Genomic DNA, 27,113 nt, shown 5'->3' with positions numbered 1-27,113 from the left:
TATAAAGACTTTTTGTTGTACTTTTTTTTCCAGCTTCATTCAAAATGTCCACGGTTCACGAAATTCTGTGCAAGCTCAGCTTGGAGGGTGATGTAAGTATAACATTTTTCACTTTGTGTAATTTTTGCAAATTGGGCGTCTCTGTACAGCTGTGCTCTTTCCCTGATATCTAAGGAAAATGGACCCCAAATTCCATCATTATTGGTTTCCTCCTCTTCCCCATTACTGTAGCTGTTGGAGTTCAATTTGAAAAAAAGTGTTGCAGCACTATAATCTTAGGCATCACATTAAAATTGGACAGAGTTACAGAAACTGGGGTAGCCGGAATTACTTTCTGCCTTATCGTGTCGGTGGTAATCATTGTTATGATAATATGTGATTTTTTTTTTAAATGCCAGGCTTGATTTTATTTGTGTTTAGCATTTGCTTCGACCGTATCAAAAAATGGTTCTGCGTCTTCTGGACTTCTATAACATGCAGGATGTTATTCCAGACAAGAACCCACACTTCTCTTTTTAAAAGTTAGCACCTGGGAAAGCTCTTCTCCGAAACAGCCAGGATGTTTCTTCTTGCTTTCTTTTTTAATAAAATTGCTATAATTCATCATGTTTTGGTTTGGCTGTCAGGGAGCTCAGAATTAAATTTGTCTTTCCCGGGAACATCTGCTTCTTTCTTTCATAATTAACAGTTTTAAAGCTATGTGTAAACGATTGCAGCTACTTTCAGAGTCAAATGGAACATACGTAATGAATATAGAAAATACCTAATAAGGACCATGTATCTTCCAGGCCATCTTGGCAGAAACGACTCCGATCAAAACCCAGCACTGACATAGTTTATAAGCTATATCCTACAGACAACTTCCAAATATCCTCTCCCTCAGGTGAAAATCTGAAGGATTCTCTCCAAAGGAACTGACAGGAACGAGGGTCACGTGGTGCCCCGTCCGTCCTCTGTTGTCTCTGCCACCTGCCATCAAAATGCTCAGAGGAATGTCTCCGAGCAGGCGCTGGCGGTTTGGAGATAAATTCTGTCTAGCACGGTTTGTTTGTGCTTTTTAAAGTCCGTCTTCTTCTGGGAACTTGTGCTGTCTGTTGTTGGCAACGATAGAGGCTGCGTGTTTAGGCCTGATGCATGCAGGTGTTAGGCAATTTGTTTCTCTAATGGATTTGATCTTTAGATTGTTTTCAGTATCGAGTTACATGAGCGCCATTAGGTCCCGCTGAGATTTTCTCTACTCCAGTATGATACTTTTCTCCAAGTTGAAAGGTGGGACTCAAATGAAACTGTCCCTTATCTCCCAACACTTAAGGGCAGAAAAGATCACTTTTGCCCCAGTAACATTATTATTTTGGAGACAGGGTCTGGTTATATAGTTCAGGCTGGCCTCGAACTCGCAGTGGTAACTTAATTTTTTGACAAGTGCATCGTATAGCTAACAGGTCCAACTGTCTGTTTAATTCTAGGTACTATAGAATAACAGAAACCTTTTATCCAATCACTGTTATTTTGGATACAGTGATACAGTATGTGATAGAGGCCTGTGTGGGGCTTGAGGCCAGACTTCCCACCTTGGTAAATTAGTAACCGATGGTGTTGTTAATAAATGGGGAAATATTTTTCCCTAGATCTCCGCCCACATTTTCTAGCCACCATAGTAAATACAGTAAATATTTCACAACAGCATTGCATTTTTATATTTCCCTGAATGGTTGTTCCATTTCCATTGAGCTAGTCTTCTGGAAAGTTTAAGCAGTGAAATTGGATGAATCGTGCTTTGGTAATCCACTTATGTTTCGAGATTATAAATGTTTACCAGGTTTATCATTTGGCCAGTACATTTGGAAATGTATATCTGACCCTGAGCTTAGGTTTCTACCATTTTCTGGGAGACCTTTGAGGGACTGGCATCTTGGTCGCTTACCATGCAACCTCATTGCTCTGAAGTGGAATGATGGGCCGGGCGTGGTGGCACACACCTGTAATCCCAGCACTCGGGAGGCTGAAGCAGGAGGATTACAAGTTCAAGCCCAGCATGGGCCATGCAGTGAATTCGAGGCCAGCCTGGACTATGTAGTGATACCCTGCCTCAAAACAACAGCAACAAAAAAAATAATAAAGTGGATGGTGTGGGCGCTGGTCTGGATGGAGTATGAGGCCCAAGGAAGGAGAGGTGGGCCGGGACACTCTTTACAAAAGCTGTGCCAGGGCTCTGCTGCCACTCAACGTGGATGCTGTGGACTGCAGAGCATTGCAGGATGGGACTGTGGTGGACGGCTTTGCTGGCGTCAGCCAACCAAGGCGCCGTTGGTCTGTCCTCCCCTTGATGCAGGGATTGGGGACACCACAGGCAACTTGAATCCCTAGAGAGGAGAGCTGATAGGGAAGCTCTCCTCACTGCAGTGAAGCGGGTGGGTGGGCAGAGGCATTACCTGTCAACCTGGGAAGGGTCAGGGGCTTTGACAGGCTTCAAAAAAGGCTTGCCAGTGTGGTCAGAGTGCTAGGCAGAGCGGTAGGCGGAACAGATGGAGTGGAAGAAGGTAGTAGGGGAGCAAAGGAGAGCCAAGGGGGATGTGGGCTGTCTCCCCAGACCCTCCTGGTGTCACTGCGGTGGCCGGGGTAGCGGGTGGAGGAGGATACTTCTTGTGTTGATCTGGTAGAGACAAGCATGCAAGCACTTTACATTTGCTTCCCTCTTTCTCTCTGCATGGGAGTGTTGCTGAGTTTCTCAGGCTGCTGTGGAACTCCAGATTCTCCTGCCTCAGCCTCCAAACAGCTGGGATTTACATTTGCTATTTACAGATTTGAGAGCTCAGCAGTACAGGCCCAGGGGACCTTCATGTGCCTATAACAAAAACGGCAGAATGTACTAGTCACCGAGGCATTTCCGCATTTCAGCTTCTTTCAAATTGTCGCTAGATCAGTGATCACAACCTTCCTGACTAAGTGCTGGTCTTGGGTCCCCAGCTTGACTAAAAGTAAGAGCAGAAGTAGAAAGGCAGACAGTGTGTTCTCCACTAGCCGAGCCTGGGAACCGCTTTCACAGGGGGAGGACGGACTTTCTGTGTGCTGTGGAGCAGCGCCTTGTTTAATACTTACTTGCGTGGGTGCCGGATGTGAGAATGATTCGGGTTGCTAAAGGAAACAGACTCTACTCTGGGAACTGTTTTGGAGCGAGCGGGTGTCCGTGTGTGTTTCTGAGAGCGTTTGTGTTTTGACCTCAGCACTCGACACCCGCAAGTGCCTATGGATCTGTCAAAGCCTACGCCAATTTTGATGCCGAGCGGGACGCCCTGAACATCGAGACGGCCATCAAGACCAAAGGTGAGCAACACAAAGCGTCTTCCGCTCCCACCAAGGAACCACCGAGGACTCTGTGGGTCCTCTCCGTCCTCCCTCTGCTTTGGTGCTTCGAGGTGCCTTGGGCTGTAAGGGCGTGGAGCCAGACCCAGGCAGCCCCGCCCCCCGGCTTTGATTTCAGGCCACTGTTGGCTGGAATGGTCCAGACTCCCTTTAACCCTGCAAGGACACTCATGCGCTCATTCTCGCGCCTGCAGCGCAGAGAGCTGTCTGACTGAAAGCTTTCTTGAGTTCTGGGTTGAGGGGGAGGCAGCCAGGACACAGAAATGCAAATCCAGCGTTTAATCGGTTGGGGTTGGGCAAGAGCTTGTTGGGGTCGTCATGGCTTGCAGATGTGCAGCATAGATGCTTATGGCTTGTGTTAGTGTAGCAACCTTTGGGGTTGCCCCACACCCCAAATCCCTGGAATCAGGGCCATTACTCTGGTCATTCTCAGAGTTTCTCTTTCTTCTTTTTTAGACAGGGTCTCACTATGTAGTTGAGATCGACCTGGAACCCACTATGTAGCCCAGGCTGGTCTTGAACTCACAGTGATCCTCCTGCCTCCGCCTCCTGAGTGCTGGGATTACAGGTGTGCACCACCATGCCTGCCTCCCCTTTTTTCTTTTGCATAAAGCACTTCCTTCCACCATGAGACACAAACAAGAAGGAGAGTAGGAAAATTCATCTACACCCTATGTTCTAAGAGAACACAACCTGCTCCTAAGCAGCCTTACTTTCCATGGGGACACCATGGACCACCCCGCAGTGGCTGCCAGCCCTGCTGCTGGCGGGGGCGGTTGTGAAGGATTCTCATTAGACCTTTAAGACGTCTTCTTTTTTTGGTGATTTTACTGTATTTTATTTGTCTTATACTAGGGATTGAAGCTATGGCTGTTCTACCACTAAGCCACATCCTTAGCTTATTTTATTTTTATTTTGAGACAAGGTCTTGCTGGATAGCCAGGCTGGCCTCAAACTTGGATCCTCCTATCTCAGCTTCCCGAGTGCTGGGATTACAGGTGTGTGCCACCGCACTTGGCTTTTGGTGCTTTTTAAATGGATTCTTGTCAGAAGTCACGATCAGAACATAAGCCTAAAATCTAAAGGGCTATCTCACTACAGTTAGTTCTAGTCAGAGGAGCAGTCTTGGGTTCACATCTGGTTCTACCACTCGCTAACGTTGTTCCAACTCCATGAGAACCCTGGGTTCTGTGTGACTCCGTTTCCTCACCTATAGAGTGGGTCTAAAGGTTATTGTGAGACAGGAAGCACTTGGCACAGACAGTGCTTGAAATTTCTAAGTTACTTTAGAAGCCGAGCTTCCAGGAGGTGCAGCCTATAATCCCAGCACTCTGGGGGGCTGACGAGGATCCAAAGTGTGAGGGCTGCCTGGGAAACTTTGTGACAATTCCCCGGGGCAGAAAACAAAAGCAAAATCCCATAGAGACACAGGAACGCACATGCCCTAAAAGTCGCCCTCCCTCACCAGCGGGTGTGCCTGGGTGCTTGTGGTGTTCCATTGCCCTTGGCGAATGACCTCAGAGTTCAGCAGTGGACTCATCTGACAGAGACGGTGCCTTTTACGGACTGAGACAAAGGGTGTTTTCACCCCTGCGTGAGAGCTTTTGGATCACTGGAATGTAAAGATTGCACAAACGAACTGTGGTTGTTGCAGAAGCTCTCTTGTCAATAGAAATACCTTCAGGCCCTTTCTGAATGAGTAGAAAAATACTACAGTTCCCAGGCAGAAGTCTGGTGGGGAACACTGGGATTACTGCATTCCGGTTTGGTCAGAAGCAGCCGACTCACTGTGATTCTCACCTAGGGCTTCGGAAGCAGTTGGCTTAGGTGAACTTCAGATCCACCGCTGATGGAATGAATAGTCCACCTGCCCACTTTGTGAGTGATGTAGCCTAGGGTCTGCTGACCCTCTGCTCCTGCTGGGATTTGAACTCAACTGTGCCTGGCTCCCTGCTCCGCACATGGGTTCTTGGGCACCACATGTGACACCCAGATGTCGGCATCAGAATTGTTTTCTGAGCCTTGAACTATTTCCAGGCAGGAAAAATGTTGCCTAGATGTGATCCTGTGGTCATTTGATAGCTTCACATTTGTCACACAACATTTGTTAGATCCCCTGGCTCTTGCTTTTTGGTCCCCATCCTTAATGTGCAGCGATTTTTGTTAGAACTACTTTTGTTTTTTACTTGTATTTGGTGCCCAATGATTTTAGAGAATAACTGTTTTCTTGAGTTATGTCGCTGGTCATTCAGATTAATTTCAATATTGTCAGTTAAAAATCAATTTAAGTCCTTTTAGGAAATGCTCAGAAAGAAAGGATATCTCACCCATAAGGGCTCAGCATGTTATGTGTTAATATCAGCCTGTCTGTGACATTGAAAACCTGGGTTTATCGTTCAGTTGAGGAGTGATAAGTAAGTCACTTCAGGATGTCTGAAGAATGTCAAGTTGATATGAAAACTTGTTTATGAGCTGGGTGTAGCGGCACATGCCTGTCATCCCAGCACCTGGAAGGCTGAGGCAGGAGGATTACTGTGAGTTCAAGGCCAGCCTGGGCTGCATAGTGAGTTCAAGGCCAGCCTGAACTACAGAGTGAAATAGATGTGAGACCCTCTCTCAAAAAACCAGAAAAAAAAAAAAAAGGGAGAAGGCATTAGTAACAGATATATGGAAGTATGCATGGATGATTGATTTTGGCCTTTCTGATGCTTTTGGTGTGTTTTGTATTTTTCAAGTTCCCTAAATTGACCTGTTTTACCTACATAGTGAAAGGCAGCAAACTTCAAAGCAGAGTGAACTGGCCAGTGGGAAGGGAGGCACCATCCTGACCCCTCCTGCTCAGCCCTGACTGTTTCAGATAACCGAGGGCCCTTGTGATCTGGGTGTCATGAAGGTGCTCCTGCCTTACCCAGGCCTGGTCTCACCCAAGACTCATACGAGGTGCTGGTCTTTCCTTGACCTCCAAGAAAGCAAAGGGGAAACAGGCTGATAGGGACACATGCCGAAGACCCAAGGGTGGCGTCCCCTGCCTCCCTTGCTAGATGGGGGTTGTGTACACCTGCGGAGTGCAGTGCTGGGCTCCCTCTGGCATGCTGCTCTCCCTGTGTTCTGTGTGCCGGGCAAGGACAGCTCAATGAATTAGTCAACCCAGTGCTGTTAAACACCCACCATGGGCAGAGGTCTGAGGCGATGCCACCCACACTGGTGCAAGGTCCCTGGGAGCTCCGGGCCTCCGCATCCCATCTGGTGGCATCTGTCCGAGCCGCACCTTGCAGATTTTCTCCCTAGCTTCGCCTCCAGCTCTGTCCCTCTCTTTCATGTCTCAAACCCGGTCCCACTCAGGTGTGGCCGCTCTGCAGACCCTTGTCCCTCCCGACTTCTCCTCCTATCGTCCATCCTCCCATTCTTCCTGTCCCACCGCCTTGTCACTGTTTACTTCTGGATTTGTCTCTGCTTAAGGGCAGGGACTTTCTTTCATTAACCCTTTTTAGTGCTCGGGCCTATGAGACTTCGAAGGTAAAAATTTAAACCCGGAGAGCAGTCAGAGGGCCCACAGGTAGATGCCAGAGCACACAGGTGTGCGTCATTGGCACAGCGGGCCACAAAGGATTGTTGCAGGACCTGGATCGCACCCCGAAAGGGTAAGAGTCCCCAGGTGAGCTTGGCTCTCTCTCTCAGAATAGCCTGTGGCTTGTCTGCTGGGTGTGTCCTGAACAATACCCGGGCCTCACGCTGGCTGCCTTGTGTGTGCTCTGGCTTGAGGTAGTGCATGCAGCCGTTTACGTTAATTTAAGTCTAATGAGCACCTAGGTTAAGCCATGCAAAAGTAGTGATATTGCTTAATTAACAAGAGGTTTCTGAGATTTAATCTGCCGGAGTCTCTGGGTCGAGATTGGCCTTGGGTTAAATATATACCGCGGAGGGTACAACACAGCTGTGAATGGTTTACCACATGGGTCCAAGTGACTGGGAAGGAGAGCCAGCTAAATTGGAAAAGGACAAATGTAGAGTCCATAAAATAGGCTGTAATTAGTGGCAGAGCAACCCCAGAGTTAGCATGAGGGCCGATAAACTGGAAGAGCTTTAGTCTCTGGAAGGGGGTGGCTGTCATCATCTCCGGTCTCAATTTTAGCAGCTTTTGTGCTCTTGGGAAGGGGAGAGTGAAAGCAAGTGATTTCCCACTTCTCATAAGCACAGCTGTCATCGGAAAACTACAACACACGGCTGCACTTCTTTCTTCTACTTCTCTAATGGAACTGCTGGAGGTTTGCAGCATGGCCCAGACACTAACATTCTAGCCCACTGTTCCTCTTTTTCTGCCTGCACTGGGAATTAAACCTGGGGTGGAAGCACAGACCCATCCCGGAGAATCCTGTGCTCTCAGAGAACAGGCGCCGTGACTCAGCACGGACCTTGTAAGGGGCGAACCTAGCAAACTGAGGATAGCCTGGGCCATGGGCAGTCCCGGTCCCTGTGGCACCCCCAGAAAAGGGAGAGAGCACGGGGCGGCGCTAGTCCTGAGGCCTTTCTGGGAGACAGAACCTTCACCCCGGCAGTCTCTTCCAGGTTTGGCTCCTTGCACCCTGATTTTATGGGCAAGAGGCTCCTCTTCCCTGCCTTCTGCATGAGAATGTACCCCTGTTCTGCACTCCGCTGATTAAATGTGTCTGCAGGTGTGCGAGTGAAACCAAAAGTACCTGTCCTTGGGGAGCATGGTGACACATACCTATGATCCCAGCTACCACTCAGCTACCCTGGAGGCTGAGGCAGGAGGATCACAAGTTCAAGGATGGCCTGGGCAACTTAGCGAGGCCATGTCTCAAAACAAAAAAATGTAAAGGGCTGGAGATGGAGAGCAGTGCTTCCACCCAGGAAAGAATGTTGGAATAAGATGTTGGCTTGATGCAAGGCTGTTAATGTCCCATGGGGCAGTGAGCCCTAAGTTTGGAGTTACCTTTAACCCCAAAGTCTGCACATCAGCACGAATTCTGGAGTCTGTGCTCAGGCTCGTAGGAAGTGGTGAGGCAAGGTGGGGTGCACCCTGGAGAGCGGGTCCAGGAGCCAGTGAGACCTTGGGTGGTGGGGTTCCAGGCCCTGGGCCCCCATCTTGCTCCCGACTTGTTCCTGTGATCTGGAGTGTGACTCTGCCTTTGGGGCCTTGCTTTTCTGTACAGTGAAGATGACAGCAACACCCACCTCTCCTGAATGTGATAAAAATGACCAGACATAGCATGCACGAAGCACCTGATGAAAAGCCTGCCATGTAGCCGGAGCTCCATAAAGGCTGCTATTATAATAAACAGTACTCGTCCTGTGCTCGTCACCAGATGAGCCCAGGTGGAGCCCAGGGGACAGCATGTGGTCCTGTCCAAGCTTCGATGCCAGTGTGGCCAGCCACCTGAGCCATGGTTCCCTGTGATCTAGAAAAGCAGAGGAGCTGGGCAGTTTCCCTGGGCTTCCCATCCAGGCCACCCCTGCCCCAGGGCCTCCCGAGCCCTTCATTCAACGCAAACGAAACCCATTTGCTCTGTGCATCTGGGTGGCTGTGAATCAGCATCCGGTGACCAAGGCTGCTGGTACCTTGCCATGCACAATTAAAGACGCACAGTTTGCATGGAAAGCCAGGCCGTGGAGCTAACTTGGGCTTCCGACCTGTGGAGAGGCAGAATGTGTGGTTTGAACTCAGTGGTCGCTTTAGATTTCACATCTGCTCGATGCTTGAAAATACGGTGGATGGTTGAAGGGACCCACGGCCCAGACTTCCATGCACCGGCTTAGCAAAAGCTGCCACTGCAAGTTGCCTGGTGTTTGGAGCGGCAATGCCCTTTTAGGGGCCCTTGACCAGAATGTCAGCACTGTTGCTGCAGTCAGCTGATTAGCTGAGCTGTTTTCCCTCCAGGAGGAGATGCTCAGAAACTGCTTTGTGCTCTTTGATGGTTGAAGGGACCCACGGCCCAGACTTCCATGCACCGGCTTAGCAAAAGCTGCCACTGCAAGTTGCCTGGTGTTTGGAGCGGCAATGCCCTTTTAGGGGCCCTTGACCAGAATGTCAGCACTGTTGCTGCAGTCAGCTGATTAGCTGAGCTGTTTTCCCTCCAGGAGGAGATGCTCAGAAACTGCTTTGTGCTCTTTCCCACCAGAAAGCTTTAGATTTCACATCTGCTCGATGCTTGAAAATATGGTGGATGGTTGAAGGGACCCACGGCCCAGACTTCCATGCTCCGGCTTTCTGTCTGTGAGGCCTCCCTGAAGCACCGGCTTAGCAAAAGCTGCCACTGCAAGTTGCCTGGTGTTTGGAGCGGCGATGCCCTTTTAGGGGCCCTTGACCAGAATGTCAACACTGTTGCTGCAGTTAGCTGATTAGCTGAGCTGTTTTCCCTCCAGGAGGAGATGCTCAGAAACTGCTTTGTGCTCTTTCCCACCAGAAGCCAAATGTGTACGTTTGGGTCTTGGCTCCTTGCCAGTCTGGGGAAACCTGAACTTCCATTAGTCTTTGTAAAACTGAAGAAGTCAGCCTGGGCTGTGGGATTCACCGCACTCTCGGCCACCCTCGGTGGGACCCTGTGTACAGCACTGTCCCCGGGTGAGCTCTTGCTTGGAAGGAAAGGGATGGAAAAGGAAGCCCTGCTTAGGGTTGTTTCTTCTTTAACCCTGTGCCCAACGTGTACAGGTGCTTTTAGACCCTAGACTCTTCTGCCCAGCAAGCCCTTCCCAAAGTCCTGGAAAATGAAAATTCAGGAAGCCCCAGTCGAGCGAGACAGAGCTGCACCTCCTGGGCATCTGGAACTACGTCCGTACAAAGCCATTCGAGCGCCCCGGCACAGGGTTGCTGGTGACTCTGCTGCATGAGTGGCTGGGGGACCGCTTGACCCTTGACTGTTCCTCTTTCCGGTTCCATTTGAAGGCTCTGTATGGGAATTTTCCGTACCTGGATTGGATTCCAGCTCTGTTCCAGAGAAGGGGGCAGAAGCCCTGCCATTGACAGAGCAGAGGACTCTACTGCCATTAGTGGAGTGGGATGTTTTTAGGTGTGAGTTCTTACCTGTGTTATTTGTGCAAAGGGAAGCGTCTTTCCCTGTAAGCGTAGCAGCCCTCTACCTCTCAGAAGCCACAGGTGGAAGTGAACAGCCTCATACACGTGCAGCTCCCTAGTGCCCTTCCCCCTTCTCTCCATGCTTGTCCAGCTGTGCTGCTGCTGTGAGAAATGACCAGGGAGCTGCTAGCAGTTGTCTCTGGGGTCCTCAGCCCTCGAGAGTCTTGATCAATAGAGTTCAGGTGGAGCCCAGGGGACTATGGTTTTTGTTTTGTTTTTTTCCATTCTGGTATTGGAGATTAACCTTAGGGCCTTCACACTGAGCTATATCCTCTCTCCCTTCTTTGTGTTTTATTTTAAGACAGGGTCTCACTAAGTCACTAAGTGGCCCAGGTTGGGCTGCAAACGCAGTCCTCCTGCTTCAGCCTCCCAGAGTGCTGGGCTCACAGGCCTGTGTTACCATGCCCAGCTAGAGCTATAGTGTTAATAAATGCTCCAGGGACTTTCAGGGCCAGTTGGCCAAGGACCACCTTCTGGCCTAAATACACACTTTGCATTTGTTTCCAAGGTAATACTTTTTCATGGGTGGGTGAAAATATTAGGTGAGGACTGAAATGGGTCATGAAATATAAGGCAAAAATATGTTTATTTAAGTTAGTGGTTTTCCTAGTATAAATTTAGAGCTTTTTTTTTTTTTGGAGACAGTCTTGCTGTGTAGTTCAGGTTGGCTTTAAACTCACTAAGTAGCCCAGGCTGGCCTTGAACTCACACTGATCCTCCTGCCTCAGTCTCCTGAGTGCTGGGATTACAGGTGTGCACCACTATGCCGGCTTGAACCATAGCCTTTTTGAAAGAGAGCAGGAATGAGGGAGAATGTGTGGTGTGAGGTAGGGTATGCGCACGGACACACACTGGCCCGCTCGAGCCCCCACAACTTCAGTGAGTTATTAATTACGTCTATCCTGCCTGTACCTAAATGAAACCAAACAGGAATCAAGGCTCATTCGGTCGTATCTAGTGGGAACTGGAACTCTTGGCTCCATCCCCCAAATCCCAAATATTTTGCAAATACTTTTCCACATCAGTGAATACTTCCAGTCCATCACTTACAGTGATTACATGGTACCATTATGTGGACAGAAGAACATTTAATCAGCCTCTTACTGGATGTTGTGTTTTCCCCCTCTACTTTTATATATACCAGGGTGAAACCAAGAGCCTTCGAATCTTACTCTAATATATAGCAGTTGGGGTTCTGTGTTTATATTGGCTGCTCTGGAAGGCAGAGCTAAAGTTATTATAGATGCTTTGGTGAAAGTAGCCACTGTGTCTGTGTGAACTCATTTTGAAGTGAGTATAACAGAGTTTGCCCAAAAGGTGTACACACTTCAGGGGAAAGAAAACTCTTATAAATGTTTTAATACTGGATTCACAGAGACATCATGAAATTAGTACAAGTTACCTTTGGCCTCTACAATTACAGGATGTGCTCAAAGTGGTGGCTTTTAGCCTCCGGACATTTATTAGTACAGAGAACTGCTGCTTGGGTAACCTTGGTCATTGAGATGGCTGCACAGGCATTTTCAGTTTCTTCTCTAGGGGCAGGCAGTGTAGGGGGTTTTCTGTGATACATGACATCCTCTAGGGTCCCCCGTATGAGGGTAACACCATCTGTTAAGAATCATACTGTTTTTCTTTTCCTGAAGTGTGCATACATTTTTTGGGGTGGACTCTACATTTGGTAGAATTTTGCTTTTTAAAACTCAGAAATTCTGCCCTTGTGGTTTTTTATCTTTCTGCCACACTTGAGAGGTCAGGATACCTCTGTCGCTCCATTGCTTGTCTCTCCTCCAAACATCACAGTTCTGGCTTTTCTGTCTGTCTGAGGCTCCTCTGATTTCCTTTGGGCCATGCTGTCTGCAGTTGGCGTGTGACCTTGTGGACTTAGAGACTCTGCGTCACCTGAGAATTAGCCACTCACTTGTGCCAAAAGACTTTTCCTTTTATTAAACAAAGTTCCTAATCAGTTGGGAGAGAGACCTTTCACATACGGAATCCTTAAAATTGTGCTTTCTTCAGTTAAATGGCATGTTAGGAGTATTTCTGATATAAAATTGGAAACTTTCAGATACCACAAGGCATTGCTTATCTTTGTAAATACACATGTTCCAATTAAAATAGCTACTAAAATATTTTGGTGGCACTTCAAAACTCCCAATTTAGATTTAATTTAGATTAAAACACTTACTCTTTTTAATAAAGTTATAAAATTGATTATTAAAATTGCCTATTGAAGATTGAAAGCAGTGGAACGTTTATTTTTCCTTATGAAACAATTTACTCTTCAATTGGTCTGATTATATTAATCAATTATGCTATTAAAATACAACTGCCACATTAAACCTGACTCATTTGTCATGACAGTTTCTATAATTACAGAAATTATACCTAGCTGCTTATATAGCCATAATCCTGCAATAAATATAAATAATTGTCTCTATTAATTCATTTTGCAGTTACTGTCTATTAAATCCCCAGTTAAATGGCAATTTGGCGACCTTCATTTAAAATCCTCTTCCATCTTTGCTGCTCTGTGCAGCTGCCAGAGCCCCACAAACACACCTCCTACTGTTGATTTCAGAAAGCAATTTACGAGTCAAACTGTTTTTAAAATAAAAATATTTTAAAAGTCCATTTAGGCTTGAGGTTTGAGGGTCTCCGAAAGAAAATGAAGAGAGGGTCTTCCCTTTGGGTAGGATGCGCTGGCAAAACAGAGAATAAACCCTGCTGTACTCTCGTTTGGAGAACAGTGTGTAAATTTCGGTGTGTAAAGCTCTGTTTAAAACTTTCTCCATGAGCCCAGAGCACTAGAGGATGCAGCCAAGGGACTGTTCCCACCTTGTGTTTCCATAGGTGTGGATGAAGTCACCATCGTCAACATTCTGACCAACCGCAGCAATGCACAGAGACAGGACATCGCCTTCGCCTACCACAGGAGGACCAAGAAGGTACAGCCACCACAGGGACAGGGACGGGGACAGACGGGGACGGGGCGTGGCTGGCTGGGCGGGGTCTCCTCAGATGCTGCTCCTGTTCTCATGAAAGGTGGCGCTCACCACCAAGAACCTCCTGGAACCCTTGGGCATCAGAGGTTTCCCTCTTTCGTCCTTCTGAGCGCCAGTATGTGAGGACAACACCCTTGATTTCAACGTCCTATTCTTCCCACCTTGTATACACAGCGGGCAGTGGCTGGAACAGAAAGCTAGGAAAGAAAAAAGAATAATAACAAAGCTAACAAGAATGGGTGCTGTTTATTGAGTGCTTACTTTGGGCCAGTGTGGTTCCCTGTTCTATACGTGGCAGTGGATTTCATCTTCGTGACTCCTGCTGGCTCTTGATAAGCTGTTTCTAATTTAGTCTTGGGACTGTAGCCTCCGCTAAGTATTGATCCCAACATGCTAGTTCTTAGAAAAATGCGCTTGAAGTCTTAGTTTGCGAGAAATGGGCTTGGTTGGCAGAGTACGCGGCCTGCGGCTATCTTCGTACCACACCACACCCCCGGTTTCAAGGGTCTTTTTGAGCTTTTGCTTTGCACATCCACCAGCGGTTAAAGAGCAGCCAGCTCTTTTCCAGACTTAAGTAGTCTCAGTGTTGGGATATTTTGTTTTTAAGGATGTGCTGCTGTGTTTTTAAGTTTCTGCTATTGAAAGCTTCTGATTTATTCTTGGCACAGTGTCGTAGCAGTGGCCCCTTGAGGCTCCCATTTGACGAGGGGCTTTTGCTTAGTCAGTAAGGGGAGCTGCACAGATTTGGGAGGAGGCTTTCTGTTCTGGAAACTGTAGGTGAAGAAGCCTGGCTGTAGCTCCCTCCTCCACCCTCTGAAACAGTTGGAAAGGACATAAATAGGAAAGCAGCTGGCTTCTTTTATGTGCACGGAAATTCTTCTTCTGCTGTGAGCCTTTTCCCCGGCTTCCCCCGAGAACCCCTGAGCTGGCAGAGCCAAGCCCCTGTTGGGACAGAGTCCGCCCCTTTGGACGTAGGTGCAGAACTGTTCACGCAGCTGTTGCTTAGAGCGTGGCCTTGGAACTCTGGGTACACACAAACACAGAAGCCGGGATCTCGATTTCCCATTTGATAGATGAGTAACAAAGCTCTCAGGAAAGCTGGTGGAGGGAAAATACGACCAGGGTAATGGTGGGGTTTGTCCACTGCACTGGCTGTGCTGTGCAGGGGGACAGCTCATTGTCTTACGGATTCTTGATGCCTCTGCCTTGCGCTGGGAGGATTGTGCTGCAGACGGTCGTCACTACAGGAGATTCTGGGAGCGGAGCCTTAGCGTTTCAGTGAGTTGTTGACAGTGCTGTGAAGACATGGACCAAGGCTGCCTGAGGGTGAGCTTGGAGACCCAGGCACAGCTGGCAGAAGGGGAGAGGAGCTGGGCGCCTGGAATGATTCCATGTTGCTTTCACGCTCAAGCAGATGCCAGGTGCAAGGTTTCCTTATGTAGTGCATGGTGTTGTGTTTCATGTAGCAAGCCTTTTTGGAGTTTTTAAGTGCAGAGCCCTTTGCGGGATATTATAAGAAACAGGAAGTTGAATGCCCAGGAGGAGTCCAGAATAGAAGAAGCCAGGAGGTCTGAACCAAGAACAGGTAGCGGGGAGTGTCCAGGTAGGCTGAGCCTGGCATCTCCTAACCTCAGAGTCCCTGGGTGGAAAGCTGGTGTTACAGCTGTGATATCCGCTCCTCAGCACACTGTGGACTTAGGACTGTGGGAAGCAGGACAGAGCGGGCAGCCAAGGCACTGGTCCGGGGGCTTTTTCAGATCCTCATCAGTTCTAATTTCTTGACATGCACGAGTGATTTGAAAAGATGATCTCTTAAGCAGGCTACAGGACATCTCTTGTTTACAGGAACCTCTGGGATAGCATCGTAGATGCCATAGGTGCTGCTGAAAAGCAAGAGACACAGAGTAGGGAGAGAGAAGAATTACAGTGAGGGTCCTCAGCTACCCCCCAATGCCCATGATTTGTGCGAAGTTTAATCCGAGAGTGTGTCTTTATCATCCGCATTGAATTAGGGCTGTGTCTTTACATGCAAGGGTGCTGCTCGCAGCTCTGCCTTTAAATCTTGCGCCTTTGGGGACAGCAGAGCCCTTAAGAAAGCACATGCAGTGAGAAGTCAGGGGACCACGGGGAACTGGGGTTCCTGTCACCTCCACTGACTCTGCCCCGACCTGGTGTGGACCAGGAGGTGTTTGTGCGGCGTTAGATGAAGCAATTGCCTCAGGAAGCTCTAACTCCTTCCAGCCGTGGTGGGGCCCCTGGGTCCTCCTGGAGGCTTCTTCGAGGCACCTCTCTGGAGCAGCTGTGCAGGCACTGGGGGGATCTCAGCAGCCCCAAGGGCTTTGCTTCCCTGGGGGTCCCCACTGACCCACCTCCTTGGTGGGGCCTCGACTCCAGAACACCCTCTGCCCTCCGTGGGGCATTGCCACCCCTTGTATTGGGATGCCCTCACCCGTGGAGCTGGTGGAGCAACTCCTCGCTGGCCCACTGTCTTCCCTTTCATCCCCAGTGCTGGGGACTGAAACCGAGACCTTCGGGTGCTAGGTAAGCGCTCTGCCAATGAGCCACACCCTCAGCCCTCTGGGGTCCTTTTCGTGATTAGAGGAGTAGGCCAAATTTTGTGGATTCTAGTGGATATTCTTAGGGCAAACTTGATCTTTAGGTTTCTGACATCTGGGTCTAATGACGGAAACTCAGTAGAAGGTGTTTTACCCAAGATCCCAGAGTGGTTAAAGGCTCACATTGTACTTTACAAACAGCGGCGGACTTTTGTTTTACTCTCCAGTTTGAAAGCCTGGATTGGTCACTGACCATGTTTTCTGTGTGATTGCCTGTTTCTCCAAAGGAACTCGCATCAGCGCTGAAGTCAGCCTTATCTGGCCACCTGGAGTCGGTGATTTTGGGGCTGCTGAAGACACCTGCTCAGTATGACGCTTCTGAGCTAAAAGCCTCCATGAAGGTGAGTGCGTGTGCGAGATGTCACTGCTGTCAAACCTGCCATTGATATTTGTAAATTATAGCTTTTCGAGTGCAATTAGGTGATTTTCAGTTTTGTTGATGTCTCATTTGGAATTTTTCCTTTTTGAAGGAACCAAAGCTATAAGCTTTAGGATTTTGTACCAAAAATATTTCAATTACTTTTTTTTTTTAAAAAGACTGAAAAAATTTCAAGATGCTGAGAAGTCAGTTCGCAGCTGCCACCTGGGCGATTGGAATACCATTTGGGGAAACTACTTCCTTGATTACACTTCCTCCTTAAGAAAGAATATGTTGTGATAGTAAGGAGAAAGAAAAACTCAAGAGTTTTGGAAAGCAGAGCTTGCAAATTTTGCTCAAGCTGTTGTGGTTATTTTTCCCCTCTGCCTTCTCCCCGTCAGGTAGCATTGCTTGTTGATGGTGGCTGGTTGGTACCTGTGTTTTGTTCGAAGACTTGCAGCACACACTGCTGTATTTTTCTCCTGCAGTTATTTTGGAATTCTAGGATAAATTAGTAAAAATTCTGAGTTGAAACTCCCTGACTTCTGTGCTTACCTGAAACGCCAACTGTTATTTAAATAGAAGAGCTACCTAAATGTGGCTGCGAAAAGACTGAGGACCTTTTCAGCGTGCGCTTGTAACCCTTTGCGTAATCCGATGCTGCCCTCTGCTGGCTAGCCTGGGCATATGCTCAGCAGAGAGAGGCAAGCCACATCCTGATGTTTAAATTCTGAGTCTCAGTGATCTTGGCATCTGCATTGCGAGCTGACCTGGCTGTAAGTCTGTCAGCAAAGCTAATGTCACAGTTCAGTTGTCATCCTTTCCCCAGAGCGCAGCTTGAGGACGAGGCCGCCCTACATATGGAGCATTTCCAGGGCTGCTGAAAGCTGTGTTGCTAAATCTCTCCCTTGAGCTCTCCAGCTCATCCGAGCTCTGCGCAGTTTACTTGAGTGGACTTGCTCGAGCTTCCCCAGTAGGCTGTGCCGCAGGGAGGGTGTAACTGAGAAGGATGGCACGTCAACGGTATTTAATCATTCGGCTCCGGGATACCTTGCACAGGCCAGTTTCTCCTGGCCGTCAACACTCAGATCAGTTTGCCTCATTTTCATCAAGAATCCATTCTGTTGTGATTCGTGTGATTTTCCTCGTATCTGTTTCTGGGTCCGGTGTCTTGAGACAGACCTGTGGGATCTGTCCGTCACTGCCGTCATCTCTGTAATTGGACCCCGTGAAAGATGCTTCCCCTGCTAAGTCTTTGACCCCATGCCAGCTCTTCCATTAGCTATCACAGCGGAAGGCACATTAGCCAAAATATGCTTTAAAAAAAAAGTCTGTTTTGACTTCTGGCGATACCAGTGGCCTTGTCTGCCGGATGGCCCTGGAGAAGTTGACCTTGTGATCGTGATTGTGTGCAGTCTCTGGAAAGCTTGGGGCAAGTTTTGGAAATTGCCAAGGTCACCGTTGAATGTAGATGAAGGCACTGTTAGAATTCTGTGGTGTTACCCTGGTGTATCAGGGGCAGAAGGAGGCAACTCTTACATTACCAGGCCTGTCTTGTAGTTCAACGCTGGCAGGATATAGTGTTTCTTCTGATGCATGAATTAACTTTTAGGCTGTATTTCTATCATCCTTGAGATTGAAAAACTGCCCCTCCTAAAATATTCAGAGATGCACAGTAGCCACTTTATATCATCTGTGTAGAATGCTGTGTGAACCTTTCGCTAACAGAAGGGGAATTCTTGGCTTTGCTGGAATCTGTACAAATCATGATAAAAATTCTGGAAGATGAGCCTTTGGCTCAAAGATCAGATTATGAATAAAATTCAAAATCAGCTATTAACCCGAGGCTTAGCTTAGATTATAGAAGCCACTTTTTTTTGGGGGGGCATATAAACTCTAATAAGTTTAATTAGTAGCTGACACACTTTTCTTGTGCATAAGTTTCTTATTGTATTAACACCTTGTAATTGATTCACATTTTAAACAGCTGTAATTCTCCTTAGTTCAAAGTGGTATTTCCGTATTCGGAAAGACAAGTATTAGAAAATCCTGATTATTAAATCTTGACTTTGATCATGAAGCCAGCTTTGAAATGCATGTTTCATTGAGTCCTTTCAAGCTGTCTGGCATGCTCAAAAGTGTATGTATTAAATTTGAATGCATCACTCATCGAAGTCTTACTCCTTAGTGAAGTGTTGGTGTCTAGATTTATTTGGCATGTCATTATTTCCTTTTGCTTACCTAAAATGCCTGAAGAGTGCATAGTAATCAGGCAGAAATGGGAGTACAAGAATGAAATTTTTAACACTAACCCAATTTTACATTTCAAAGAGAAGCTAAAAATTTTATCTTAATTGTACCTTTCTCTGGTAAGAAGGCTTACCGTAATCTTCCGATGGGGGCTGCCATAAAATATTTTGTATTTCCTCATTTTAGACTAATGAGTTGTTTACTGAAGATCATTTCCCAGATATTAAAATAAGGGGTGGCTATTATAGAAATGAAAAATCAAAGAAAAATAGGAAGAAGAGAAAGTTACTTGATAAACCTGTCACCACTTTGAATTTTGGTGTATTCGATGGCTGTCTCTTCCCATTCACCCTTTAAAAATAGAATAAACAAAACCACAGCTTTGTTTAGTATGCACGAGTCCCTGGGGTTCAGACCCCAGTACTGCAAGACAAAAAAATACAGTTGAACTGAAAAATGCCAAGATATGCTCTGGTGAAGCTTTTTTCCCCCTGTTTTGGAGACAGGGTCTTGCTCTGTAGTTCACACTATCCTTCAGCTCATGGTGTAGCCCAGGCTGGCCTAGAACTTGCAGCAATCCTCCTGCCTCAGTTTCCTGAGTGCTAGGGTTACAGGTGTGTGCCACCACACCCGGCTGGTGAAGCACTTTTTTAAAGATTAGAAAGATATACCAGATAACTCGGTAGACTATGGAAAGGAGAATTCTGACAGGCCTGGCCCAGGTTGCTAGCTCACCTGGTGGAGATCAGGGATGTACGCTGGCTAGGGGTGCTCCGGACTGCTGATGCCTGTGTTTCTTGGCTCCCAGGGGCTGGGGACTGATGAGGACTCTCTTATCGAGATCATCTGCTCAAGAACCAACCAGGAGCTGCAGGAAATTAACAGAGTCTACAAGGAAAGTGAGTGGTCCTGTGTGTGAGTTCTCCCAGTCCAGTGTCCTATTCTGTCGTGGCGGCCCAGGTCAGGGTTCAGGATGGCCAATGGTCTAGGCGCCTTCCTCCATCTCCTTACGCTTGTGATCTGTCTCACTCTTACCGTCCACTAGAATGTCTGTGAAGGGATAGGCAGGAGGGAAAGGAAAGGAAGCGGTATATTTCAGAAAAAGACCTACTGGGGAGAAGTAGAAAGTCCGCCATATATATGGGTTCCATATACCAGGTGCTGTCTAGTCTCTCTTTATGAAGTTCCCAAGTCTGGACTGTGGATAAGTGAAAAATTATTGCAAGAGACCCACCCACCTATGTATACCAAGCGGTACAGGCAGTGATGGGTAAAGTACAAAATGCAGCTTACCTTGCTGCTGCATTGCAGTGTAGATACTATTTTGAATAATGAGATATAAATTCCTTTAAAAACATTTTTTAGGGCCAGGGATTTAGCTCAGTGGTTTGACCGCCTCGGTGCAAGGACCCGAGTTCGATCCCCAGTACAAAACAAAACAACAAAAAAACGAACAAAAAAACCCCCAAAATATTATTTAATTTGTACTAGCTTTTGCTATTGGTGTATTTTCTTAATCTGTGAATAATGCTAATTATTGTGGGAGAGGTGGAGGCACTAACTTTGTTGATGCTGAAAATGATTATTCATAGGAAGGTTGGGAACCAGCATTTTAAGTCCAGAGAAAGCCCACTTTAGACCTGTCTGTCCCTTGTCACTGATCATGCCAGCACTGGAATTCGTGGGGATCAAGTCGTTCTAGAGAGCTGACCTTCAGTTTGGGGTTCAGGAGCTCAGAGGCTTCCATAGCAACCCGGCCCCTCCTGCACTTTGAGCCTGGGTGGGGTTGCTGGGCTGGGAGGCCGTCAGCTGCACAGGCAGGAAGCCTCACACGGGTGTGCTGTTTCCCAAGTGTACAAGACCGACCTGGAGAAGGACATCATTTCCGACACGTCCGGTGACTTCCGCAAGCTGATGGTTGCCCTCGCCAAGGTGGGTTTCTTCCTTTGCCCCCCACTTCCTCCCAGGCAAGTCGCATCCCTCCTTTCATACTCAGGAGCGAATTAGCTCGATCCTCTGTGCCCGCCTCTGAAATCCTGCTGCCTTCTCCACAGTGGGTTTGCACCGTCGCTGCAGAGTTGTCGTTTCTATGTAATAGGATTTCTTATCCCGAGAAATTGCATGGACGGCTGACTGGACTTGGGGGGCCGGGCAGGAACAGGCGGCGCTCAAATTCTGGCCTGGATTTATGTGCCAGCCCGCACTGCGTGATTAGGGAAGGTCATTTTGCCTCTGTCTGGGCCATGCGGGGCCCACCGGGAGTGACCTCTCGCCTCTCTTCTTAATGAGAGCTTTTGCCCATGTCGTCCTTTGTCCGAGTCTCAGGGGAGGGAGAGAGAAGCTTCTGTCCCGGAGCCTGGTGGTGAATGCCGTCCTCTGTGTGCCGTCTCCTGGCCACGCGCACCTCCGTTACAGCTCCCTGGCTCCCCCTCTTCCTCTGCTGCCTCCCTGTGTGCAACGCCCTTGGAGCTTTTTGTGGGCCACCTTCACTGTGCTGCTGCCCTGATCGAAACCCATTTCTGCGTCCAACCCAGACTCGCTGCTGCCGCCCCCTGGGCCTCCCTCGGCGGCACTGTGGCCTCGTGTGCTTCTGAATCCCGGGCCAGGTCCGGCTCAGGCCCCGCCTGTCCTTCCCAGACTCGGACTCTGCTCCCTCAGAGGCCTCTCTTCCTCTGCATTTCCCACCATGTTAGTGCCCTGGGGTATTGTTGTTCACTGTGTGTCCCTGCCTCTAGGAAGAATTACTGGTCTAGCTCATCGGGGACAGGCTAGGGCCTCGACTGTGTCACCCGTTTTCATCTTGTCTGGACTCAAAATGAAAAGAAAAAAATACATATACGTGGGCATTTGTTTAGGAAATGAAATTGTGGCTTATATAAGTTGTGGAGAAAAGATTTGCAGTTTTAAAAATACACAAAGCAATAGATTTGATGGTCTTCTTTTTTTCCCTGTAGGGTAGAAGAGCAGAGGATGGCTCTGTCATTGATTATGAGCTCATTGACCAGGATGCCCGGGTAAGTGCCAAGCTTTTTAGTTTGAGAAGGACCTGTGTAGTCATCTGTGTCTCTGTAATAAGTTACCCCTAAAATTAGTAGACCACTCAGGAGGCTGAGGCAGGAGGATTGCAAGTTTTGACGCCAGCCTGGGCAACTTAACTTACCAAGACTGTCTCAAAATAAGAAAATTTAAAAAGGGCCGGGGGTGTAGCTCAGTAGGTCGAGCACCCTTAGATTTTACCCCTGGTACTAAAAACATTGCCATCACCACCAACAAACACTTAATATCTCTGTTTCGTGGGTCAGGAAGTGGGGAGTGACACAGCCAGGTAGCTTGGCCCAGGGTCTCAGTGAGGTTGCAGACAGTGTTGGCTAGGACTGTGGTCACCTGGGGGCTGGACTGATGGGGTCTGGTGGTCCACGGGACTGTTGGTGGGACGCCTTAGTGTCTGTCTGCAGGCTCTGGAGCGTCCTGACCGAATAGCAGGCAGCTGTCTGTGAGGGGGCGTTCTGAACCGTGGGGGGCTAATTCCAGGAGCGAGACACAGTCGTCACCATTGTCCCTGTGTCTGTTCTTGTCGCGGGAGGTGCTGAGGATCCACCCGCGGAAGGGAGGGTGTCAGGGGGCTGGGACCACACCTTAGACCCACTTCAGGCAGAGAACGTGGGTTTGATCCGTTCCCACCAAACGCCGGTGGCAGCCACCGCAGGGAGAGCAGACTCAACCCCTGCTTTGGGGCATTGCCTGTGCGGAAGCAGGGTTTCTGCAGGGCGGCGTGGCTGCGCGCCCCAATGGCAGGTGCGAGTGGGAAGCGGGAGACTGAGGCACAGCCAGGATGGAGGCTTTCTGTGTCACCGTGGTGGGAAGTGGCGCTGTCCTCGGTGAACTCTGCCGAAGTCCCTGAGAACTGGTGGAGAAGTTGATTGAGTCTGCTTGGGACTATTTGCCCCATGCAGAGGGTTAGCAGTTGTCTCAAAGCGTGTCATAAAAGCTGCAGGAAAAAAATTAATTTAAATTCATTTTAGCGGGAGGTGGAGAAGACTTGAAAATACAGCAATAGAAGCTGAATTCCGTAACTCCCCCTTAACAGAGGGTCGCTGGGTGAATCCTTTCTTGTTCTCGACCTTCCTTCCATTCCTGGTATTGTTTACAGCCCCTAAGTTTTCCAGAAACTGAAAATGAGATTAGACTGGCTGCTTTTCCTGTTTTGTCTCTTCCTGAGTTTCTGAGAAGCCTGGCCTGTCGCTGTCTTTAGTAAATGACCCTTAGATCCTGGGCTTTGAAATGTGCCCGGATGTGCTTGTGCCTGTTTACACCATGAGCTCTCTGTCTTGCTTCTCGTGCTCAAGGGAGGATCTGAGCCTTACACAGCCTCTGTCTGTGCCTCCAGAAGGTCGCTTGTGATTCATCTTGGCGGTGTCTGCAGCGCAGTCACCCTTGCTCACTTGACACTTGGGATGTGTGGCCTTGGGGTTCTTTTGTGATATTTCTCACCACTTTGCACCGTTGGCTGTGCTCCTAGGATCTCTACGATGCTGGTGTGAAGAGGAAAGGAACGGATGTTCCGAAGTGGATCAGCATCATGACCGAGCAGAGCGTGTGCCACCTGCAGAAAGGTGGGTGTTGTGCCGGGGAGACCCTGGTCCCCAGGGCCGCTCAGCTGGCCCTGTGATGTCTGTGCTGGGGCTCAGATCTGCCCAGGCAGGGCTCACGCTCAACGGACGCTGGAACAGGCTCCCATCCTGCTCTGCCCCAAAATATTTTGCATGTTCAGTTCTTAAGCTGACTTCTTCCTCTTCCTCTCTTCCCTGCCCCCCCGCTTTGGTGCTGGGGATCGAACTGGGGTCCTTGTGCTTGCGAGGCAGGCGTGGAACCACTGAGTTAAATCCCCAGCCCCTTCCCTGCCCCTTCGTCCTGTACCGAGGACTGAACCGAAGGCCTTTGCAATGAGCTCCATCCCCAGTCCTTTTTTACATTTTTAAGTTTGGGACAAGATCTTGCTGAGTTGTTAGGTTGCCCAGGCTGGGCTCAGACTTGTGACCCTGCTGCCTCAGCCCCCCAGAGTACTGGGTCACGGGCTGCACCACCACACCCAGCCACTCCCCTTCTCTGAGGGCCACTGTATCTGGCCGTATTTGCTGAAGTAAAGGACTTGGCTGGGTAGCCCCTGCCGTTCCTGGTGGCATCCAGGCAGAATGGGGTCCACTTGGGGACTACGGAGGTGGGGATGGACACCCTGTGGCCCGAGCAGTGCCACTCGGGACAGGTTCATCACCCAGCTGCTCCAGGACTGACTGGTGCAAGGTCGGCTCTGGTTGTCCATGGTAACCTGTGACCGCCCCCCAAGACCTCTCTGGGATCATCGTCACTTATTTTTGTCACGGTGCCTAACGACACAGTGATCACCGTGGCTTTGACTAGCGGCTCTGATGTGATTATTCGCTGCTCTTCCTTAGTCTTTGAGAGATACAAGAGCTACAGCCCTTACGACATGTTGGAGAGCATCAAGAAGGAAGTCAAAGGAGACCTGGAAAATGCCTTCCTGAACCTGGGTAAGCAGGTCTGGCCCGCTGCGCCCTCACGGACCTCAGCTTTCAGGGGACAGTACAGAGCAGGAGGGACAAGTGGCCGCATCTTCATGCAAGCCTGTCAGGCAGCGGGTCTTCCCTGTGTGATTTGCATCATTTTATAATCTTAACTACAGAAATTTAAGGACGTGATGCCGCTGTCTTAAGGGCTTACACCGAGCAGAGAGCTGGGAAGGACTAAGATGACAGGAGAGAGAGATCACGTGGGGAGACACATGTCTGCCGCCCCCAGAGCCCCCTGGTTGGAGCCACGGTGACCTCGTCTTTCAGAGGAGGCCCGATTTCCTTAGGTCCTCAGGTCTGCTGCTTCCTCAGGGTGCTCCAGGTCATTTCTGCTCAGTACCCGGGGACGTCAGAGGCTCCTGGTGTCGGGGAGCCGGCGCTGGGCCCTGACGCGTTTTCTTCTCTCCACAGTGCAGTGCATCCAGAACAAGCCCCTGTACTTTGCTGACCGGCTGTACGACTCCATGAAGGTGCGGGCCGTCTTCCACACTGGGTTCCTCTTGTTCTGGACGCAAGGGAGGAGGAAGGGACCTGGTGTCTGCACGCAGGCGCACGCCCGGCAGCTGCATCTGTGTCTTACAGAGAGGGAAACACGGGCCCGTCCTCCCGGACCTGTGTGACCGTGTGTTTGGGTACAGGTGAAGAATAAAGTGCCAGAGGTTCCGATGCCTGGTGTTGCCGGGTCACCTGCACTGCTGTGCCTGGTGTTCACCTCACCGCCCTTAGACCCTGGCAGGAGTTCTTATTTTTCGAGATGAGAGCTAGGGATTGAACCCAGGGCTTTCCCCCTGAACTACATTCACAGCCTCTTTTGCTCTTTATTGAAACAGGGTCTTGCTTAGTCACCAAGTTGCCCAGGCTGGGCTTCAATTTGCTGTCTTCCTGCCTCAGCCTCTCAGAGTGCTGGGAATCCAGGTTATTCTTTATAATGAAGAGATTGGGGACAGCCTCAGCCTGTCCGAACCTGCATCTGCCTGGCTCCAAAGTCAGCCTTGTGCCTCTCCCTAGGCGAATCGCATCCCGTCTTCCACACCCTGAACATTCCTGCCTTCTCCTTGCAGCACCTCCCTTGCCCACACTGCCTCTGCTATCTCTCCTTGGGTCCCTTGCCACATATACCTGTGCCTGGGGCCCCTGAAAGCCACGCACTGGCTGCTCCTCTCAGTCCTGAGTTGACTGAGACTCTCATTGTGAGTAGAAACTCACAGACTGAGAGCAGAGCCTGGTGTAGGTGCTCAGTGTATGTTTATCAAATGCACAGAGCAGGGTTTGTGCTGAGTAGGTCCTGGTATATTTGGAATGTGATGCTCCTTTTTCTGAAGGGAATTCAGTCCCTTAGAGAGCCACACATGTCCCACAGAGTGTACTAGGTGCTTTCTAAAAATTTTATTTATTTATTTACTTATTATTATTTTGGTACCGGGGATTGAACTCGGGATCTTGAGCTTACAAGCAGGCAGTGGAACCACTGAGCTAAATCCCTGGCCCACTAGGTGCTTTTTTGTTTGTTTGTTTGAAACAGGGTCTCACTATGTAGTTGAGACTGACCTGGAACTCACTATGTAGCCCAGGCTGGTCTCGAACTCACAGTGATCCTCCTGCCTCAGCCTCCTGAGTGCTGGGATTACAGGTGTGCACCGCCACACCCAGCACTAGGTGCTTTTTTTAATGATAGCATGGTCAGGAATTTAACCTGCCACATCAACTTGACTTTCAGGGCAAGGGAACCCGAGATAAGGTCCTGATCAGAATCATGGTCTCCCGCTGTGAAGTGGACATGTTGAAAATTAGGTCTGAGTTCAAGAAGAAGTATGGCAAGTCCCTGTACTCCTACATCCAGGTGAGTCCCGTGGAGCTAGCTGTGCCCTGCCTGGCCATCCAGAGGGTGTGGACATCTAGAAGGTCACCTGCCTAGGGCTCTCAGGCAGGTGGACAGTCGGCAATAGCACAATGGTGTCTCCTGTTTTCTAATTCTCTGGGGAAGAGGTGCTGGTCATCAAAGCTCAGGGACTTGTTTTGAAAGCACCGTTAGGATTGGGCCTGAACTCTGTGGAATCGGCCCAGGGTTTTCTTTTCCCCACATCTGTTACTCTGGTTCTCTGAGAATTGGTGATCTCTAGAAGAGACTTTGGAGACCAGTTCGATTTATACTCTTATTTTATGTCTATTTCTTGAAAACTTCTCAGGAAGGCCTGGCAGTATTTACTCACAATTCCCATCTCTAATCTGTGTGTTCCCTGTGCCTTTTAGAGAAAGGGGAAAGGGTGTAGAAGGGGTGGCTGCATTCACCATGGTCCCCAGAGCGTGGTTCATACAGGCTTTGCAAATCCCCCTTCTGAGAGATCTCGACAGTTCCAGGAACCTCTCTGTGAATTTACAGGCGGGTTCATTGGCCCTGGGTTTAATGGGGTGCATTTCAAAGTCCAGCGTCTTCCTTCTACTTGAGTGTATTACTTCCATGCGACCTTAGGAGTCACAGGACGGCAGTGGGGTGCGGGCATGGGAGGAAAGTGAGGACCTCACAGCCATCCTGGAACTTAAGTCCCCCAAGCACCTTCGGCTCAGCCCGCCTAGGCCCGCAGGCCACAGCCCACAGCAGGGTGTGCAGAGCCTGCCCTCTCGGCCCAAGATGGCTCTACTGTATCTGAGGGTGCCTAGAGGCTCCTGAGGATGCTGGCCTATCTCCTAATACAATGGTCTCTTTTCTCGGTGGCCACTTGCAGCAAGACACCAAGGGCGACTACCAGAAAGCGCTGCTGTACCTGTGCGGTGGAGACGACTGAACTGAAGGCTCCATGTGCCCCCCTAATGCCTTCGAGAATCCGCTTGCGACTAACAGAC

At 49.1% G+C, this 27,113-nt stretch overlaps 1 protein-coding gene across 1 annotated transcript; it reads left to right on the top strand.

The window, feature by feature from the left end:
- On the top strand, positions 1–27,113 carry Anxa2 (annexin A2). Its single transcript, XM_010641235.3, has 12 exons — positions 1–92; positions 3,225–3,324; positions 13,310–13,404; positions 16,304–16,417; positions 19,493–19,583; positions 20,537–20,616; positions 21,639–21,698; positions 23,204–23,297; positions 24,138–24,233; positions 24,684–24,742; positions 25,990–26,112; positions 26,996–27,113. Exons 1-12 carry the CDS (start codon positions 45–47, stop codon positions 27,053–27,055), a joined length of 1,020 nt encoding a protein of 339 aa, XP_010639537.1. The 5' UTR covers positions 1–44; the 3' UTR covers positions 27,056–27,113.

The sequence above is a fragment of the Fukomys damarensis genome, unplaced genomic scaffold (assembly GCF_012274545.1).
Source record: "Fukomys damarensis isolate Sample0158 unplaced genomic scaffold, DMR_v1.0_HiC HiC_scaffold_25, whole genome shotgun sequence".
NCBI classification, from domain to species: domain Eukaryota; kingdom Metazoa; phylum Chordata; class Mammalia; order Rodentia; family Bathyergidae; genus Fukomys; species Fukomys damarensis.
The sequence above is the reverse complement of the archived record's forward strand: the minus strand, read 5'-3'. Positions and strand labels throughout refer to the sequence as shown.